Source organism: Salvia hispanica, chromosome 2, assembly GCF_023119035.1.
Source record: "Salvia hispanica cultivar TCC Black 2014 chromosome 2, UniMelb_Shisp_WGS_1.0, whole genome shotgun sequence".
Lineage (NCBI taxonomy): Eukaryota > Viridiplantae > Streptophyta > Magnoliopsida > Lamiales > Lamiaceae > Salvia > Salvia hispanica.
The window spans coordinates 4,406,983-4,427,289 of record NC_062966.1 but is presented as its reverse complement, the minus strand read 5'-3'; the positions used below and the strand labels follow the sequence as shown (position 1 = coordinate 4,427,289).

The 20,307-nt window shown below is 32.4% G+C and overlaps 1 protein-coding gene across 1 annotated transcript; it reads right to left on the bottom strand.

Moving 5' to 3' along the window:
• Positions 1-1,982: 1,982 nt before the first annotated feature.
• Positions 1,983-5,033, bottom strand: LOC125206153 (protein FAR1-RELATED SEQUENCE 5-like). The gene is made up of 6 exons (XM_048105445.1): positions 4,856-5,033; positions 4,038-4,569; positions 2,987-3,506; positions 2,722-2,862; positions 2,405-2,618; positions 1,983-2,323 (listed from the first exon to the last, which is right to left on the bottom strand). The coding sequence occupies exons 1-6, from the start codon at positions 5,031-5,033 to the stop codon at positions 1,983-1,985; spliced, it is 1,926 nt and encodes a 641-aa protein (XP_047961402.1).
• Between the last annotated feature and the right edge of the window lie 15,274 nt (positions 5,034-20,307).

The following is a 20,307-nucleotide window of genomic DNA, read 5'->3' as shown; positions in this document are numbered from 1 at the left end:
TCTCTGTAGGTGTTCTTCCCAATTTCTTCAAATAATCACTATTATGCAATATGCTTCTTTTTCGGTAGAAAGTCAGTTGTTATACTTGATAATTGTGACGACGGGGATTATAAGAATGTAGCAGCTAAATATGGTGTCATTCGTGAGACTGTGGTATGTTGAAATACGGATCACACTGCTCGTGCATTATGTAATGTTGTAGTTCTTATAACATTATGAATCTAATGCAGTTGTCAGTCATTTATTTTTATTTTCTGCAGAAAATATGTTTCTGTGAATACCTCAACCTAATCGGCTGCCACCTTCAATCGAAATCTATCATCAATGCACAAATAGAGAGGATCAAATTACCATGGATGACAGAACCTGACAAAGAAGATTGTGGTGTGTATTTGATGAGACACCTTGAAACTTATATGGGTCAAAAGGGGCATGAATGGAACCGTGGTTTCACTAGTAGGAACACGGGGGGTGCTTCAAATGATGAGGGCAAAGTACTGTAGTGCACTAATGTTGGCAGATAAAAATGAAGTGAAGGATGAGAACAAACTGAAAATATCAAGGTATTATGCACTATCCACCAAGTTCAAGAAGATTGATGTGGAGCAGATGATCACCAACTTTCCAAAGAATGTTTTTTAATTTCCACTTGTCGTAGTAGAGTAGTACCCCTCTATCCCATTAAAAATGCAACGTTTTCCTTTTTTTGTTGTCCCATTAAAAATGAAACGTTTTCTAAAATGGAAACAACTCTATCTCTACTTTTTCATCTATCTTACTTTACTCTCTCTTCATTAACTCACAAAACAACACTACATAAAATCTCGTGCCGATTCCCAAATGTTGCATTTTAAGTGGGACGGAGGGAGTACTAAACTGTAGGAATCTGTTTTTTAATTTCCACTTGTCGTCGCAGTAGTAGTACTAGATTGTAGGAACTTGTTTTTAAATTTCCACTTGTCATAGTAGTGGTACTAGATTGTAGGAACCTCAATTTCAATTCAGAGTAGTACATTGATTTTTCAGAAATGCATGTTTTTAAAGTTTAAGTTAATAATTTTTCTATAGAACTTAATCCTCAGTGTTGTTTTTTTATTTTAATATATCTGTAAATGTATAATCAGGACATAGAATTATTGAATTCCGTAGAAATGTGGAATTACATATATAATTATTAAACTAGTTAAGGACTTATCCCACGGTTTGTGTTAATACATTACAATAAAATATATACTTCATCAAGATTCAAAACTATTAAAATGTTGCATTAGAAAATTATTTAACTACGCAATATAGCAGTAGTAATTGTTATAGATACCAATGAAATTGTGAAATAATTGGTCATGTTAGAAGATTGAGATAATTAGTTAATTTAAGAAGTTGTGATTTATTTCCCCAATCCCATAAAAATATGCACTCTTTCCTTTTTACTTCGTAAAAAAATACATTTTTCAATTTTGGAAATTCTTTTATCTCTAACGGGATGGGACTCATTCCCCACTAGTAATACTTTAATTACTTTTTTCTCTCTAGCTCTATCTTATTTTACTAATTTTGCATTAAAATTCATATCAAACCCAATATTTTTTAGGAGACGGAGGGAGTACATGGAAATTATTATCATATTAATGTAATGGGTATTAATACTTTATTCTTATATTTGTCATACATGAATATAAAGTTCAAAATTATTTAAATTAGTGAGAATCAACTATCAAGTGACGACCCAATTACTTGAACATGTTCATCAATTGGAAAAAATCAATTCCAACAAGATTCACAATACAATGAATTACAAAACGCAAAATTAGATTACATTCACCATTTTACCATATAACTCATAATAACAAAAAAACATTACACATCTCATAAAGAGTTTTAAACATGATCACAATACGTCTGACTATTGTAATAAACGTCCTAAAACACTCCACAAACTTAACAATCAAAAAAAAAAAAAAAAAAAACTAAAGTCACTCACTTCATTCCGTAATTTTATTTTTCCCTTCTGCGTTTTTGCAATTACGTGAATCATGATGGCCAACTTCACCGCATTTTGCGCAACGGCGACCAGGTTTGCTCATCATTCGTATAGCTTTTTCCCTCCTTGAAATCAATCTACTGCCGCTGCCCTTTGTGCTAACTAACTGCGGTGGATGCACCTCTATTACACTTGGAACTTCACATCCATAGAAGCTCTCAATCATCTTCTTCTTCTGAGCTGCTGACATTACGACACCATCACCTAGTAGTTGTTTCTTGCCGTCATCAATAATAGCAGTAGCAGCATGCATTAGATCAATGTTACTCTCGACACCTTGCACTAGTTCAAACAATGATTCATACAACTTGCTGTGTGCCCTCTTTTACTCGTCAACAAAGGAAAAATTCTGATCATTCTCACACGAAACACCATGTACAGCCTTCATTAGTGGTGTCTTCAACCACCTCCTTCCAAATAGCTTCTCCGGAATCAACTTCAAGTGCTTATTTTTCAATACCAAAAATATGTGGCTGCAAATTCTACCAACCCTTTCAAACATTCTACAGCCACAGTAATATGAATCCTCAGAAATATAATGAGTCACTGTCCATGTGTTCTCACGGTAGTCTTCCACCTACACAAATAAATCATGTAATGACTACAATTAGATCCTTACTGATGCACGCAATTTTATAAACATATTAGAGAAAATAATATCCAACATTCAACGCAATTACCTTGTAAACCTCCGTAAAAGTATCTTTACAAATCTGTGTTATACTGCTGCTATAACACGCATCCAATATCTCCTCCTGAACTGCTTTGAAGCCAGTACCAGTGTAAATCGTTGAAGCATGCTTCTCTATAGACATCTTTGTCTTCAATGTAGGAACAATGGTGGAGTCCAAATAGTCAAGATGTGTGCTATTATTTCGCTGGGCTTCCAAAGCATGATTGAAATTCATTATGAAAACAGCAAGATTAACTCTTGATTTGGAGTACCTCTTGAAAAAAAATGTTCTGTGATTCTGACACGGAAGTAGTTCTCATCAATGAACTCATTGGAAAGTCTCTAAAGTACGCTGGAACCCAGAACTTTCTCGATGCAAACATCGGTTCGAACCAATCATCACCTTCCAATCCATATTTTTCCATAATACCTTTCCATGTAACTTCAAATTCCTCGGGTTCTATTAGCTCGGACCACACACAATCAGATAACTCCTTCTTAAAATCTTCATTAGCACGCAAAACCTTCGAGACTTTGTCGGCAAGCTTGTTCATAATGTGCCACATGCACCACCGATGCCTAGTATTAACCAATACATTCTGAATAGCAGATTTCATGGCCAAATCTTGATCAGTCACTATCAACTTCGGTGCCGAACCCATACATTTCACGAATTGGTTAAACAACCAAGAAAATGACTCAGTACCTTCATTAGCTAACAAACCAGCAGCAAATGTTATAGGCTTCCCATGATTATCCTTCCCCGTAAATGGAGCAAATATCATACGATACCTGTGAAAAACTTTGACATTAAGTTACAAACACCCTTTGTCATTGCATAATACACATCTGTCTTCTGCATTTACACAGTAAATGTCATGAACTGAATAGGTAATTATGTTACCAGAAAATATACAAATGCACAAATAAAAACGTGGGTTTATAAAAATAAAAATATCATCCCAATGTTCATTTCAAACCATATACATCCTCATTACATATTGAGCAGTCGTTTATGACAAAAATAAATCATATGCACCATAAGATAGGACCATCAACAACTCATACTGTGACAACCATATACAAGCACACTTATAAAAATTTTAAGAATAAATAAAATTACCTATTTGTAGAATATGTGGTGTCAAAGGCAACCACATCCCCATACATGTGATAACTCATCCTCGAATAGGCATCACACCAAAACAAACTTATTAATCTGTTTGTGAATCCTGCTCATACTCAAATGTAAATGCGTCACAAACTTCTTTCTTCTTACGCATTTCATTAAGCAATATTTGTACATCATAACCATTTGCATACCCTCTGACGTCACGAGTAAAATTTCTAACTTCTGAAACGGTACACCCAACTGAATCATATCCACCAAGCAAATCATTCAAAAGCCTATAACTATCAGTGGGTCCAATATTTGCATTTGCACAATTAATTAACAGCTTCTGCTTCACTAAATCCATAGAACGATTCAATTTCATAAAACGCTGATGAAGTGGGTCAACCAGTTCATGGTTGTGTCCTTCCACAAAATCATGAACTACATCTCCAACACAACCTGAAAACTTAAACACCACTCTAGCGCTGCAACAACACTTCTTTAATCCACGTTTCCGTTTTGGGATAAAGCCCTCTTCATTCTCTTTCTTTTGTCCTTGCTTAGAACACGCGACGTATAGCCAAATAATTTTATCACCAACCTTTTTCGAACCATTCTTCCTTGTGTCAAACCCAACCAAACGAGCATAATTATTATAAAACTCTTTTGCATCATCCAATGTACGGAAGATTTGGCCTTTGTACGGCTTCATGTCCTCGGTGCACTCCGGCGTGTAAATGACTATAAAATAAATAGACATAATTAACAAACTAACAACAAAATATACTTGCATTATAAGTAACTCTCATACGTATTATACAATTGGAAAAGGTCTCCATTATTATACATATTTTTTACTTTGCTGATGTCTTTCAAAATTATTACAGCAACATAAACATGGTCTATAATTACCATTTCATATCATAGTTCTATATTTATTGTACACCAATAAACTAGAAATCACGAATTCACTTAAATTTTTTGTTACAATCGTGACAAAAAAAAATGCAATTCTAAAAAAGATTACCTTCATCATCCATATCGACACCGTCGTCACCTTCGTCAGGATCATCATCGGCACCAATGCCTGCATCATGGTAGGAGATATTATCTGCAAGCCCGTTGCAAAACCCAAAGTCACACTGATCTTCATTCGTGGGGACAAAACCATCGCAAAATGCAGACGAAGACGATCCAGGATCCATACTATCTATTAGGGAGCAACAAAGTATGAAATGAAAAAGAGAAACATAAAAAATTTTATTAACTCAGATTTCTCATACTGCAATAACACACGAACAGTAATTCGTGTTATGGTTACTTAGGTTAGTTATATTCATTAATATATGATATTTTAATTTAAAAATATAACTATCCCACAAATATAGGACATGATCAAAACTGCCGAATTACAAACTACCATGTTTACCCTTATACGTATTTATAACATATTTAAATCACATATTTAATTAATATTGATGACAAATCAACACCACTACATTAAAAGATCCAACGGTCTCCTTTTGGCCTTGGTTCTACATTTAAGAATAGTTCTATCTTGATCAAAACCCTATATATAATAGAATAGGGTTCTATTCTAATGCTTATAACACCCTAATCCAAAATCAAGACTAAATCTCTACTCTTGGATTTTAAAATGAGTGGATGAGATTAAAGCTCACAAATCTCAATAAATAATAGAAAAAATATCAACAAAAGGGTAATATTGTCATTATGTTATCATATCTTAATTTTCGTGAGTGTTTTTTTATATCAACATTGTGTATTACAAATATCAACAATATGACATTAGAATATCAACACAAGGACAAGAAAATATCAACACATTTTTATTGAGATTGGACATGCATAATATTGAGATTTTGCCTACAATATATTGAGATTTTTTGTTGCATTTGTTGATAAGCTGCTTATCAACATGTGCGAAAATTGAAATATAATTTATCAAATTTCATCACCCGAACATCGTCGGAACATATGCAATTGAGATCTTGTTGGAATCCTTATTAAATTATCTTTAATTTGATATATTTTTTGCGAAAAAATAATTTAAATTGAGAGAGTTACGTAAATTTAAAGATTTGAGATGATTTTGAGGAGAGAGAAAGTAATTAATACCCTTTTAATTTAATTAATAATTATTTAAATTTAAAATATATTACACTTGACATTATATCAACCACAAGATCTTCTAATCTAATGGTTAAAAATTGGTCTCAATTTTAGATTGCTAATTAGTTAGCAATTGATCACCATCCCTATATATATATATATATGGATGTACTAAGATGACAACCCTCTTTATTATAACACCATACCACCATTTTAGGCCATTGGATCTGAAAATCGTGTGTTTGTCATGCTACCACGTGTAAAAACACGGAGGGATAAAATATGAAATTTCTATTTTTACGTTACCAGATTGCAGTACTTGTTCATTGAATATTGCAGTCTTACCACAACAATAATTGCAGTTTACCACGACTGCAATATCTAATGCAGTAGACTGCAATATCTAATACAAGTAGACTGCAAACCCGTGTTTTTTCACGAAACTTAATCCTAGGCGTCCATAGACGAGATCTAACGGACTATATTGGTGGTATGGTGTTATCCTATCTATGGTGGCACCATAGTGCACCCCTATATATATATATATATATATATAGGGATGTATTCATATATTTTTCCCATATTTTGTTCTTTTTCCTTTTTAATCTTGTCCATCCATTTGCAAGATCTAATGGCCCAAAATAGGGCCTGATTAATTAAATTATATTCATTAAAATAATCGAAAAGGGCCTTATTGTCTTTCACATTTAATTTAGTTATGGTAAGTAGCTTGATTTTCTCCATCAAAAGATTTCAGACTTTATTTTCTAATAGGGCCTGTTGTATTGTATTTCGCGATTTATGTAATGTACGAATATCAGTGTATAATGCATTCATTCTTTTCCGTAATGTACGATTTATGGCATATAATGACTATAAATTCTGATATGCATGTTGTTTTGTTTTTATGTGTAGTGTTCGTTATACCAGAATGTTCTCCACAATTGAAACTTAATTTGCACAAGTTCATAAAACTTGAAATTGTTCACAACTAGCTAACCAACAATTCTGATATTATCACTTCCAACATTAAGCTATCAAAACCAAAAAAAAAAAAAAACAATAGTGTTCCAATCCCAAAAAAACATCATATCCATAAAGTATCCATACGATCACTCCCCATACTTCTCCACCCCATACATCCTATCCACTCTTTACGGTATGTACTGGTCTCTGCTTTGTCCTCCGATAATCTATGCCGAAGCTTCTGGGCTAATACAATTAGAATTACATCATCTACTACTTCGTCAAAATCAACGCGACGCTGCTTACTTGCTGACCAAAAAAAAGAAAGAGATATGTATTCCATGAGTTTTCTGTAATGCACAAAATCTTGCACATTAATGTTAACAAATGAGTAAATAATGCATAAAAATCAATTTATCCGATGCATAGATAGACACCTTTTCTCAATAATGTAAAATGTCTACTATGTAATGCATAATATCAGCATAATAATGCATAATATGAACTTAATAATGCAAATATTTACTATTACAAATTGGGTAACTAATACAAAGATTCAAACTTAGAAATAGTTCAGTTTAGCTTATACTTAAAAACGTACACACCATTACTTAATAATGTACATTTTCAACTAAATAATGCATATTATTAACCAAATAATGTACATATTTGAAACTGTTTCAATGTAACCAATGTACATATTATTATCCGTAAACACAATGAACAAATAATGTTCATTTTCAACCAAATAATGCAGCATATGTGCATAATAATGTGACAACAAAGGACAACACTTCAAGCAACAATTGAACAGAGATATAATAAACTTATAATGCTAATAATAATGATACAAATGCACAAAAAAAAACTGAATAATGCACCAAAATGGAAGACAAGAAACTTGCAGAGTGTTAAAATGGTGCAGCATTCTCACCTTCGGACTGCGTGGGCTGACTTTTGTATGGGCGACCTCTTTTCGACATCCCAACGCTAACAAACACAACAACAACAGAAACCATTTTACACAGAACGATAGCTCATTCGTCTACGGAACCAACAAACATACAACCTATACCCAAACTTAAAGCAAAATCGACAAATTCAGGACGAATTCAACCCAAAAATGACAACACCACTTAAATATATATATAAATATATATAGGATTGTGTTAAAATGACAACACCACTTAAAGTAACACCATACCACCATTCCTAGCCAATCATTTGTACATGTGGACGAATAATAAGCTGCCATGTGGCAATCATAAAAATTGCTCAAGGGTAAATTTTCACGGACTGCAATATCCAATACACTAGACTGCAATTTTTCCCGACTGCAATATCCAATACGCTAGACTCCAATCTATAGATTGCAGTCTAGCGTTTATACTATTGCGTCTAGCATATATAATATTGCAGGTCTAGCGTGGTGTCATAGTGTCATTTTTAGAGTGTTGTCATTTTAACGCACCCCTATATATATATATAGAGGAGTGATCAATGTTTAACTAATTTTAAGTGTATAACTAGAGAACAAATCTCAGCCACACATCTTAATACTCCAAATTAATCTTATGGCTTGACTATTTTTACATATTTTAATTAAAAAGTAATTAACAAGGGAATATTTGAAAACCATATTCTATGAGAGATTCACGCTAAATCCAGATCTTGCTACAACAAAATCATCCAGATTTTTGGCGACGCCGTCCTCCGCTCCGCCACCGATAAACCTCCATGCTCGCGCCTCACCTTCTTGTTCTTATCTTCCATCTCCTACAACTTCATCTCCATCTACGCCATCACTAGCGTCTTGCGCAACAGCAAGAGAATCATCTTCTTCCTTGACGGAGTCCATCGCTTCAATATGATGCAACAAAACTTATGCAGATTTGCTACAATCTCCATCGCTCACGCTCATGTTCAACAATCACATCTTGCAAAATATTCATCTCAAGAGCTAATTTCCTCATCTTAATTGTTGATTTCACGAACAACTATATCAGTTTTCTCACAAGAGCTGATTTCTCCATCGTCAATTGTTAAATTCACGATCTGCTATATCAATTTTCATCGCAAAGCTGATTTCTCCATCGCTAATAGTCGATTTCATGATATGCTAATTCAGGATTCCATCGCAAGAGTTGATTTTTCTATCTCATGAATTTGTGAGACGATCAAAGATGGTGCAATGTAAGACAAAATTGGTTCACTTTACCTTCATTACAGTTCGCTCGTATAAACGCATATGAAGCATATGTTGGTGTTAGTATTTAATGAAAAATGTTTTGAGTGCTTAAACATGTAATCACAATATACTATACTATAAAGACAATACACTTCACTCTAAAGGCATTATACTTCACTATAAAACCCATACAAAATTGTACACACAATATACTTCACTATAAAGTGAAAACAGTTCACTATAAATACGGTATACTACACTATAAACATGCATCACAAACACTTCACTCTAACCATGGAATGCCCCACTCTAAGCACATTTTACTTCACTAAAATGATAAAATAGTGCTCTATAAGCATGGATCACAAACACTTCACTCTAGCCATTGAATACTTCATTGTAGTCATTTCAGCGAAGTATATTGAGCATATAGTGATATATATTGTGCATATAGTGAAGTATGTTCAGCATGCCTTATAGTGTACTGATTTTCCACTTTAGTGAAGTATATTGAGCATATAGTGATGTATATTGTGCATATAGTGAAGTATATTCTGCATGTGTTTTAGTGTATTGTTTTTTTCATTTTAGTGAAGTATACTGAGCATATAGTGATGTATATTGTGCATATAGTAAAATATGTTCCGCATGCCTTATAGTGTATTGTTTTTCCATTTTAGTGAAGTATTTTCTGCATTCCTTATACTATAAACAAAATATTAATGTAAAATATGAACAGACTATTTAATGTAAATGAACTGAATACATTTTACAGTGAACAAAATAGATATATATTATGAATTATATCACTTTGTACAATTGTTCATGAAATTTGTTGAAGTTCTCAATCATTTTTTCCACATCTATGTCCATATGTCTCTACAATCTTCAATCATAGATGCCAAAGTTTCATTCATGATCTGCTTCCGCTGTTCTATGTCTTTCTCTCCGTCTTTCATTAAGTATACCTGCAATTTTCGAAAATGTTAATAACAACATTCATTATAAAGGCAAAACAATTCATTGCAATATATACATCACTATTAGCATAAAACACTTCACTATAAACACAATATACTTGACTCAAATGCCAAAATGGTAAACTCAATATACTTCACTCTAACACAAGAATACTTCATTCTAAGCATGTTTTAATTCACTGAAATATAAAAAACAAAGCACTTTAAGCATGGATGACAAACACTTCACTCTAACACTAGAATACTTCACTCTATGCATGTTTTAATTCATTGAAATGGAAAAACAAAACACTTTAAGCATGGATGACAAACACTTCACTCTAAGCATGTTTTACTTCACTGAAATGGAAAAACAAATCAATATAAGAATGGATGACAGACACTTCACTCTAACCATGAAATACTTCACTCTAAGCAAGTTTTACTTCACTGAAATGAAAAAACAAAGCACTTTAAGCATGGATACAAACACTTCACTCTAACACTGTAATACTTCACTCTAAAGCATGTTTTACTTCACTGAAATGGAAAAACAAATCAATATAAGAATGGATGACAGACACTTCACTCTAACCATGAAATACTTCACTCTAAGCATGTTTTACTTCACTGAAATGGAAAAACAAATCAATATAAGAATGGATGACAGACACTTCACTCTAACCATGAAATACTTCACTCTAAGCAAGTTTTACTTCACTGAAATGGAAAAATAAAGCACTTTAAGCATGAATGACAAACACTTCACTCTAACCATGAAATACTTCACCTAAGCAAGTTTTACTTCACTGAAATGGAAAAATAAATCACTTTAAGCATTGATCACAAATGAAAAAAAAACCCAGTAAACTCCCATAGCAATATACTAGTTCACCATACATACAATATATTTCACTATAATCACAATATACATTGCTCAAAGTTCAATGTAAATACAATATACTAAACCAAAAATAAATTTCACTGTAAATCCGTATAAGTTTACAGATATCTCACACAAATTCCTTGAATTGCAACATTTGCACACCGTTTTCTTCTTCTTCTCCAATATAAATCATGTTCCGGCAACCAAATTCCACATCTCCAGCATCATTTTCCCCTCAGCCGTCGGATGGAGCAGCTGAGCGACGCGATCATCGCCTTTTTCTCCTCTGTCGCTCTTTGCATTACCAGTTTGAAGCCTTGGTCGGAGGAAACGAATGAAGAAATACGTCGAGGAATGGAGGACGCAGCGCCGAAAATTGATGGAGGAAAGCACGGTGATGAGCCCTAACTATGCGACGATGAGGAATGGAGGATATGGCGGCTGGAATGGAGGAAACATGACGAAGAATAGAGGTCACGATGGCGGAACCCTATGTATTCGACGGAGAGAGAATGGCATTTGGAGAAGAAACATACGGAAGTAAAATGTTCAAATGAGGGAAAGAGAAGACCCATCTCATTTTAATTCAGCAAAATGACCACTATACTCCCGAGTGAACTAAATTATTCATATAGTGAATCAAAACCTAAATATAATACTAGAATTCTAAAAAGAATCTTGGCCCTTGATTTCTTGATCTTGTGGCTAGGATTTGTTCTCTAGTTATATGCGTAAGGGGTATTTGCCCTATATCACTACTCTCTCTCTCTCTCTATATATATATATATATATATATATATATATATATATAAAGGAGTGATCAATGTCTAACTAATTTTAAGTGTATAACTAGAGAATAAATCTCAGCCACACATCTTGTTACTCCAATTTAATCTTGTAGGTTAAACAAATTTTCAGATTTTTGTTAAAAATAATAGCCCAAGGGCATTTTTGGAATTAGTATATCAACATGAATTTAATATCTCAAACTCAACGTGATTTCTCCCAAATTCAAAGTGCGTTTTCTTCCAAAATTCAAGCGCCAATTTCTTTCGAATTCAAGCGCCGATTTCTTCCATATTCAAGCGCTGATTTCTTCCAATCTCAACCAAATTTGTTCATAGAATCAACGTGAATTGTGTTGTGCGATTTCTGAACCAAATTCAGCCAAATTCGTTCACGTGTGACCGCGACATCGCTTCCCGGGCAAATCGCGACGTCGCTTCCCGGTCAAATCGCAACGTCTGGATTCCTTATCACATGGATTCAATTCCAATACATTCGTCCGAAGATTATTTCGATTTTGATTCATCTTGAGAGGAAGGAGAAACTGAATCTAAAGGTAATTATCAATTATTATCAAATTAAGTGTTGTTGCTCAACATAATTAGATTGTGTATGATGTGAAAAGACGTTAAAGTGAAGTATATGTTACGAACAGTGAAGTAATATGATCAATATGCGTTGTAGTGTAGTAAATATGCTTTATAGTGAGCAAATATGCTCTATCGTGTATTAAATATACTTTATAGTGAAGTAAATATTGTTTGTAGTGAAGTAAATATGATGTTTATACTGATATTTGATATTTCAGTGAACAATATTGTTTAGTTTACTGTTTTTTATTTTAGTGAAGTATATTGTGCATATAGTGAACTATTATATGCTCACAGTGAAGTATATTGTGAACTAAAATTTGCTTACAGTGAAGTGTATTGAGCATGCCTTAAGTACTTTTTTTTTCATAGCATATAGTGATGTATATTGACCATTTAGTGAACTAGTATATGTTTACAGTGATGTATATTTCTGCATGCTTATAGTGTATTGTTTTTCCATTTCGGTGAAGTATATTAAGCATTCAGTGAACTACAATATGCTTACAGTGAAGTATATTGAGCATGCCTTATAGTGTACTATTTTTATTCATTTCAGTGAAGTATATTGAGCATGTAGTGAACTTAGTATATGCTTACAGTGATGTATATTGAGCATGCTTTATAGTGTACTGTTTTTTCATTTCAGTGAAGCATATTGTTCATATAGTGAATTATATTGAGCATAAATTGAAGTATATTCTGTATGCCTTATAGTGATTTTAATATGGCTCACAAGTTTTGACCTTTATTGAAGTTCATCCTCCTTGTCAGTACAAAGGGAAGTAAAAGTAAGAAGAAATCGAAGAAGGAGTTAGCAATGAAGTTATCAATGAAACCAGGTGGAAAATGTAGAAATTGTCATTAGATTGGACACCATGATTCGAGGAATTGCAAAAAGGGGAATGTGAAGGCAAAACAGAGGCAGTGAGGATTTGGACAGAAATAGTTCACTTGTAGAGCACTTATGACTCATTTTTAGTACACTTTTGAGTGATTTTTATTTCAATTACATGTTTTGGTTCATTTGTTGTGAACATATACTTACAGTGAAGTTGAAATACTATATAGTGTAGTAACACTTGTGTATAGTGATGTAAAACTGCTCTATAGTGAAACAAATATGTTCTGCAGTGAAGTAAATTAATAGTCAACATAGTATTGAATTTAATTGAAACAGATGAGCTTTATATTGAACTAAATGACACATATTATGAACTATATCAATTTCATACAAATGGTCATGAACGTTTGAAGTTTACAATCATTTTTCCACATCTATCTCCATGTTGTTGCTACATTCTTGATAATGCTTTGATATTGTTACTAAGTTATTCAATGACTCGTGGTTTGTTTCCGACAACATTAAGCACTGCAATACTTTGCTCTTAGCCTTTGGAGTATTCCCTTGCTTCTTCTTTTAGGCAATACATTTTCAATCTTGTTCTCGCTCACCATAGTAACAGTCGTCATATACTTCACTCTAAGGTCTATACACCTGAAATCACAAAACACAATAAGACATACATTATATATTCACTTCAAAGGTAAAACACTTCACTCTTAGGATTTATTAGTTCACTTTAAGCTCTATACACTATAAGAATGGATCACAAACACTTCACTCTATGCATGAAATACTTCACTCTAAACACATTTTACTTCACTGAAATGATAAAATAGTGCACTATAACCATGGATCACAAACACTTCACTTTAAGCATGGAATACTTCTCTCTAAGCACGTTTTACTTCACTGAAATGAAAAAACAGTGCACTATAAGAATGGATCACAAACACTTCACTCTATGCATGGAATACTTCACTATAAGCACATTTTACTTCACTGAAATGATAAAGTAGTGTACTATAAGCATGAATCACAAACACTTCACTCTAAGCATGAAATACTTCACTTTAAGCACGTTTTTACTTCACTGAAATGAAAAAAACAGTGCACTATAAGCATGCATCACAAACACTTCATGGAATACTTCACTCTAAGCACATTTTACTTCACTAAGATGAAAAAAGAGTGCCTTATAAGCATGGATCGTAAAACACTTCACTCTAAGCATGAAATACTTCACTCTAAACACGTTTTACTTCATTGAGATGAAAAATTAGTGCACTATAAGCATGGATTACAAAAACTTCATTCTAACCGTAGAATACTTCACTCTAAGCACATTTTTCTTCACTGAAATGAAAAAATAGTGCACTATAAGCATGCATCACAAACGCTTCACTTTAACCATGAAATACTTCACTATAAGCACGTTTTACTTCATTGAGATGAAAAAATAGTGCACTATAAGCATGGATCACAAACACTTCATCACTCTAACCATGGAATACTTCACTATAAACACGTTTTACTTCACTGAAATGAAAATATAGTGCATTATAAGCACGCATCACAAACACTTCACTCTAACCATTGGATACTTCACTATAAGCATCGTATACTTCACGATAAATTGCATATACATCACATCAAACAACATATACATCACTATAACTATAATTTACATCACTCAAAGGCCAAAATAGTGAGTGTGAGACTAAAACCGTACAATCACTGTAAGCACAATCGTATAGTTCACTATAAGTATTATATACATCACTAATAATATGACTCTATATAGAGTTAATATACTTTACTCATATGTCAAAACAGTACACTTACATTTCTACATTCTAGTTCATTGTAAACTGAAATGAATTGGCATAATGCGACTCCATTGTTAACTGACTACATCACTATAAGCATAATATGACTCCATTGTTAAAGTTAAATGCAATGAAAATCGGTTAAATGAATCGTTCCTCGAATAAATAAGCCGACAAATTTACGTTTATGAATTGAAGACATAAGGTATGTTGAATCGAAGGCGACGACGAAATGAGCAACCTGATGGAGGCGACGACGGAATGAGCAACCAATGGAAGCGGCGACGGAGTGAATCAAATGAACTTTAGACCCGGTAAAGAAGGCGACGACGACGGTAGAGAATCACTGTTTATGAGTGAGAATTGATGGAGAATTCGAGCAGAAGAAGAGGACCGGTAGAGAATCGATGAGGAATTTGAGCGGAAGAGGAGAATCAGTGGAGAATCGATGGAGAATTTGAGTAGAAGAGATGACGGGCTGAAGAAAAATTATATAAATGAGAGAAATTCATGTTTTACCCAGCTTTGTTTGTTAAATGACTATTTTACCCCGCCTACTTTTAGTGAACCAATTCTTGTTTATAGTGAAGTAATTTTCTGGATCAATTTTGAAATCCTAAGCTGAATTTCAGCCCTTGATTTCTTAATCTTGTGGTTGAAATTTGTTCTCTAGTTATATACTTAAGAATACTTGCCCTATATCACAACTCTCTCTCTCTCTATATATATATATGATACTCGAGAATCCCCTCTTTGAATATACTCTGTCCACCAAATATTGTTTACTTTTGACTTAGCGTGAGTTTTAAGAAATTGAAGAAATGATAGGTGGAAAAAGTTAGTCGAATGTGAGTCCTATTTTTATATACATGTGTATAGAGTTTGGTTTAATATTGATAAATGGATTTTTGCAGTTTTTAAACTTTTTTCTACCAAAATACATTCCAGCCTTTAATGGGAAATTTAGTCTTTTGTGTTGATAGGAATATAAATAAATTTTTTATTTGCAAATATTTTGAAACCTTTAAATAAAATTTAATGGGCAATTTAGTCTATTGTGGTGATAAAAATATAAATAAATTTTTTATTTGCAAATATTCTGAAACCTATAAATAAAATTCAAATAAGTTAAATTATTCTATGTAGATTGATTTATTGTATATAAATTTTATTTTATTTCTCTGCACATTTAGAAAAGAAATGGTAAAAGTTTATTGTGACAAATAGACTAAAATGACCCTTTAAGATTGGAGGGTATTTTGGATAAGAAAAAATCCGAAAATGCAACACTTCCATCATTGATATTAAATTAAAATCTATAGCAATATTTTTAATGTTTAAATATCATATTTAATAAGCTTAAAGAAAATATAGTTCAGTCATATAAAAATGTTTCAATGTATATTTTGAGCGTAACACTCTTTACTCGATGAATTTAATAACTGAATAAGTGATGTCACATTTTGTAATAAATTTCATATTAGTATAAAATCATTTATTCTATAATCTTTTCATGTAAAAAGATGATTAATTTCCTTTACTTGGAAAACAGAAAAAAATGTAACGTCTATATATATTTATACAACCGGGATAACTATTTGTATGATATGAATGTTTAACAAAAGTGTATGAAATAACTAAAAAGTACCAATAATATTACACTTCCTGTACATGCTACAACTAGAAAATCCAAAAGTATTACCCAAACACAAAAGCTTAGTTAGTGACCCAACTTGAGCAACTATACAAAAGAGCAAAAGGGCTAGTCTAATCACCTAAATCGCAGGGGGAAAGGAAAGGACTGAGCTTTGACAAGCTCAGCAATATACTCAACATTAGAGCCTAATTTCCAGAGTTAAGTAAACGTTAGGAAACTTATACATTTTCATTATATTAATTACTATATCCGTCCAAAAAAAAATAGATATAGTTGTGTATGACACGATTTTTAATGTACAATTGGTAAAGTAAGAGAAAGGAGGAAAAAGTAAGGAGGAGTAGTATTAGTGGATGGGGTCCACACTATTAGTCGTATTCTAATGTTTAAAATTTTCCATATTTAAAAATTGATCTAATTTTAGTGGACGGTCCAAAATGGTAAAACTAGTCTATTTTTTTGTGGACGGAGGTAGTATGAAAACACTCCAGAACCAACATGATCCTATCAACATGCATATATTTAATACTAGAAGCAAACCGTAATATAATCTTACATTTATGTCATTAATATTTGATATAATCAAATTTATCAGAGTCATAATTACATATTAAATCATGAAATATATATGATAGAATACAAAATAAATTCCATATTGCCAATTATCAAGTGAAACACAAAGAATATATGACGACCTTTGATGGTTTTGCAGCGGAAATCTATTTAGATTGATTGAAAGATTTACATCTAAACATGTTTTTTCAGATTGCAAACTTAGAATCATGTTCAAACAAGCATATAATCACAGATTGTACTGAATATATGCAATTAAATAAAACATACCGTAGGAATTCAAGAGTTGAATTCAATCACCTTCTTCAATTTATCTCAACCACGGATCTTCTGATCTGTTCCCTTTAACTCGGAATTGACCTTTGTTGACCTTTGTGTGGGCAAAGCTTGTCAAATCCTCAAAAGCCGGAGAAGAATTGAAGACATAAAACTGTAGGTTGAAGAACTCTAAATACCAATTCTTCACTCTCTCTATAGAGAACGAAAATAATATCGGTGGAATTAATTTCTGTGTTCTCTTCTTTTTCCTTTATATTAAGTTAATTATTTTGGGCCAGACCAGGGATCTGTGGAGGATTGGATTGGGCCACAGTTCAGGCTTTCACTAATTAAATTAAAACTAATTTAATTCAAGCCCAAACTTAAATATTATTATCATCCACTATAGATATAATATTGACTGTCCGTCCAAACCGAAATTACGAGTATTCCGGGACTTCCTCTTTAATTAAATCATTTCCCGTTTTTAAGAAATATCCATTAATTAATACCAAGTCTGCTATCTGACTTTTATTAATTAATTTCTTTTTCCAAGAGTGGTCTAGTTTAGAAACATTATTTATTATTCATGGAATTCCAACTGGCCAGTTTTCTGAATAATAAAACCTTTTTCTAAACACCTCTTGAGGATATTATCAGACTGAACTCTCCCAGCACACGATTCATTGCAATAACAATACTAGCACCACTTAGACATTAATGATCACTACCCAATCTATCAGTATTCTTGGGCAACGAAATATCCTCACCATTTGATAAGTAAAAGTAGTTTTCAATTAATATCGTATGCTCAATGTTATGTCAACAATGATTAAGAAATGACAATCACCGAGACCTCGTCTTTCAGTAAATAGCCAAGAAAGACTTATATCACTGTTTGATCCTTTTAGTGCTATACCACATCGACGTCATTCATTTCCTTAGGTAAGGAAACTTTCGTACTGACGTCACAACCTTTCGAGATAGGTTGTCAAAGCCTATCTAGGTTGTGAAACAATTTTCTTTCTGCAAGAACCGACAAGTTACATACTGTGAACGCCGCTCACAACTTGTCTACTGTGCAGAAGACTTAGATTCATTTTACTTAAACTATGTATTTAAATGGAAAACATATTTCAACATCTCATAAATACATAAGCAACCCATAAGCAAAGTTCATTGTAACAAAATATTCTTTCTCATTAAATGGTAAAAATGGATAAAAGAGTTGTTACATATACAAGCATTCGAAAGATGCTTTTAGTATACTAAACTCTAACAACCTTATCCAATCACCAACACACAAACGAAGATCACCAACAATTTCACATATTCAAATACATATAGCTCCCTTTAAGTGCTTAGTGACAATTTAGGGTGCGCAGACCAGATCAAAAACAGACACAGACGCAGTTTTAGCCCACGAGTGGACTCCACATACTACTCATTGAAGGTGCAGACAGATAATCAGACCACCCATGAGGGTGCATATTAGACATACTCCCTCCGTCCCAAGGTATTAGACCAACTTTCCTTTTTGGGATGTCCCAACATATTAGACTCATTTCCTTTTTTAGCAAAAAGCATCTATCTTATTTTATTCTCCACCTATTTTTTTCTCTCTTCTCTCCCCTACTTTTTCCCTCTCTCATACTTTACTCTCTCCACTATAACTATTTAAATATCAATTCCTTAAATCATGTGCCCAAAAGAAGTGAGTCTAATACTCCGAGACGGAGGGAGTATCAAATAACAAATGATTCTCACTTCAGTTATCAAGAAGATATGATCACATATAATTTTTGTAAAGTGTTGGTGTTACAAATAAGATTAGTTATATTTATTTAATAAAAAATATGTAAATAAAATTAATTTAAATTTAAACTCATTTATTTAATTTGATATATGACATAAATTATACTCCATCCAACCATGAAAAATAGTCTCATTTGTGGACGACACTTCTTGCTGTTAGATTCATTTAGTGTTATACCACACCAATGTCATTTTATTTCAGTAAGACTTAGAAATATACAGACTGGCATTGCATCCTTTCACGATAGGTAGTTCAAAGCCTATTTGGGTTGTGAATATTTGTTTTTCTTTTGTTTAAAACTGACTGTGTTACCTTAAAGTGGACGACGCTTACAATCGGTCTACTAAAACAAAGACTTAGACTTGTTATGTTTCTTATATATTTAAACACGTAAAACAACCATTCAATGTAAACATAACACAATTATGACAATATCCAATCACTCGAAAGGTGATTTATAGTATACCAAACTCTAACATGATGTTGACAGTGACCATTGTTAATATCATTTACAAATAAGTTTTTCAAAACTATGAACTGCTGATTCGTTGTTACCATTTTAAGTTATGTTTCTATTTCTAAATATGTATGTTTTTGGTGATTAAAATTTATGAACTACTACTATGTGTTTATTGAAATTGTTTTGATTAACTATTTAATAGAAATATTAATATTTTTTTATATTAAATATACATGTTAAAGTATGAATATTTTGTTTTCATTTGAAATTTGAAAAATACTATAATTAGCATTTGTATTATTGTTTTTATAAATTTTTGAAACATGATTATATATGTATATATCTAATAAAGTGATAGTATATGTTCCCTCCGTCCTTGTGTAAGCGCACATTTTTTTTATATCTTATTCTAATTAACATATAACGTTGTTTTCACTTTATTTTGTCTTACTTTTATTATTCTCCACTCAATTTATAAATAAAAAATGTATAATATTTTATGCCGAATTGGAAATGCTTCACTCAAAGTGGGAC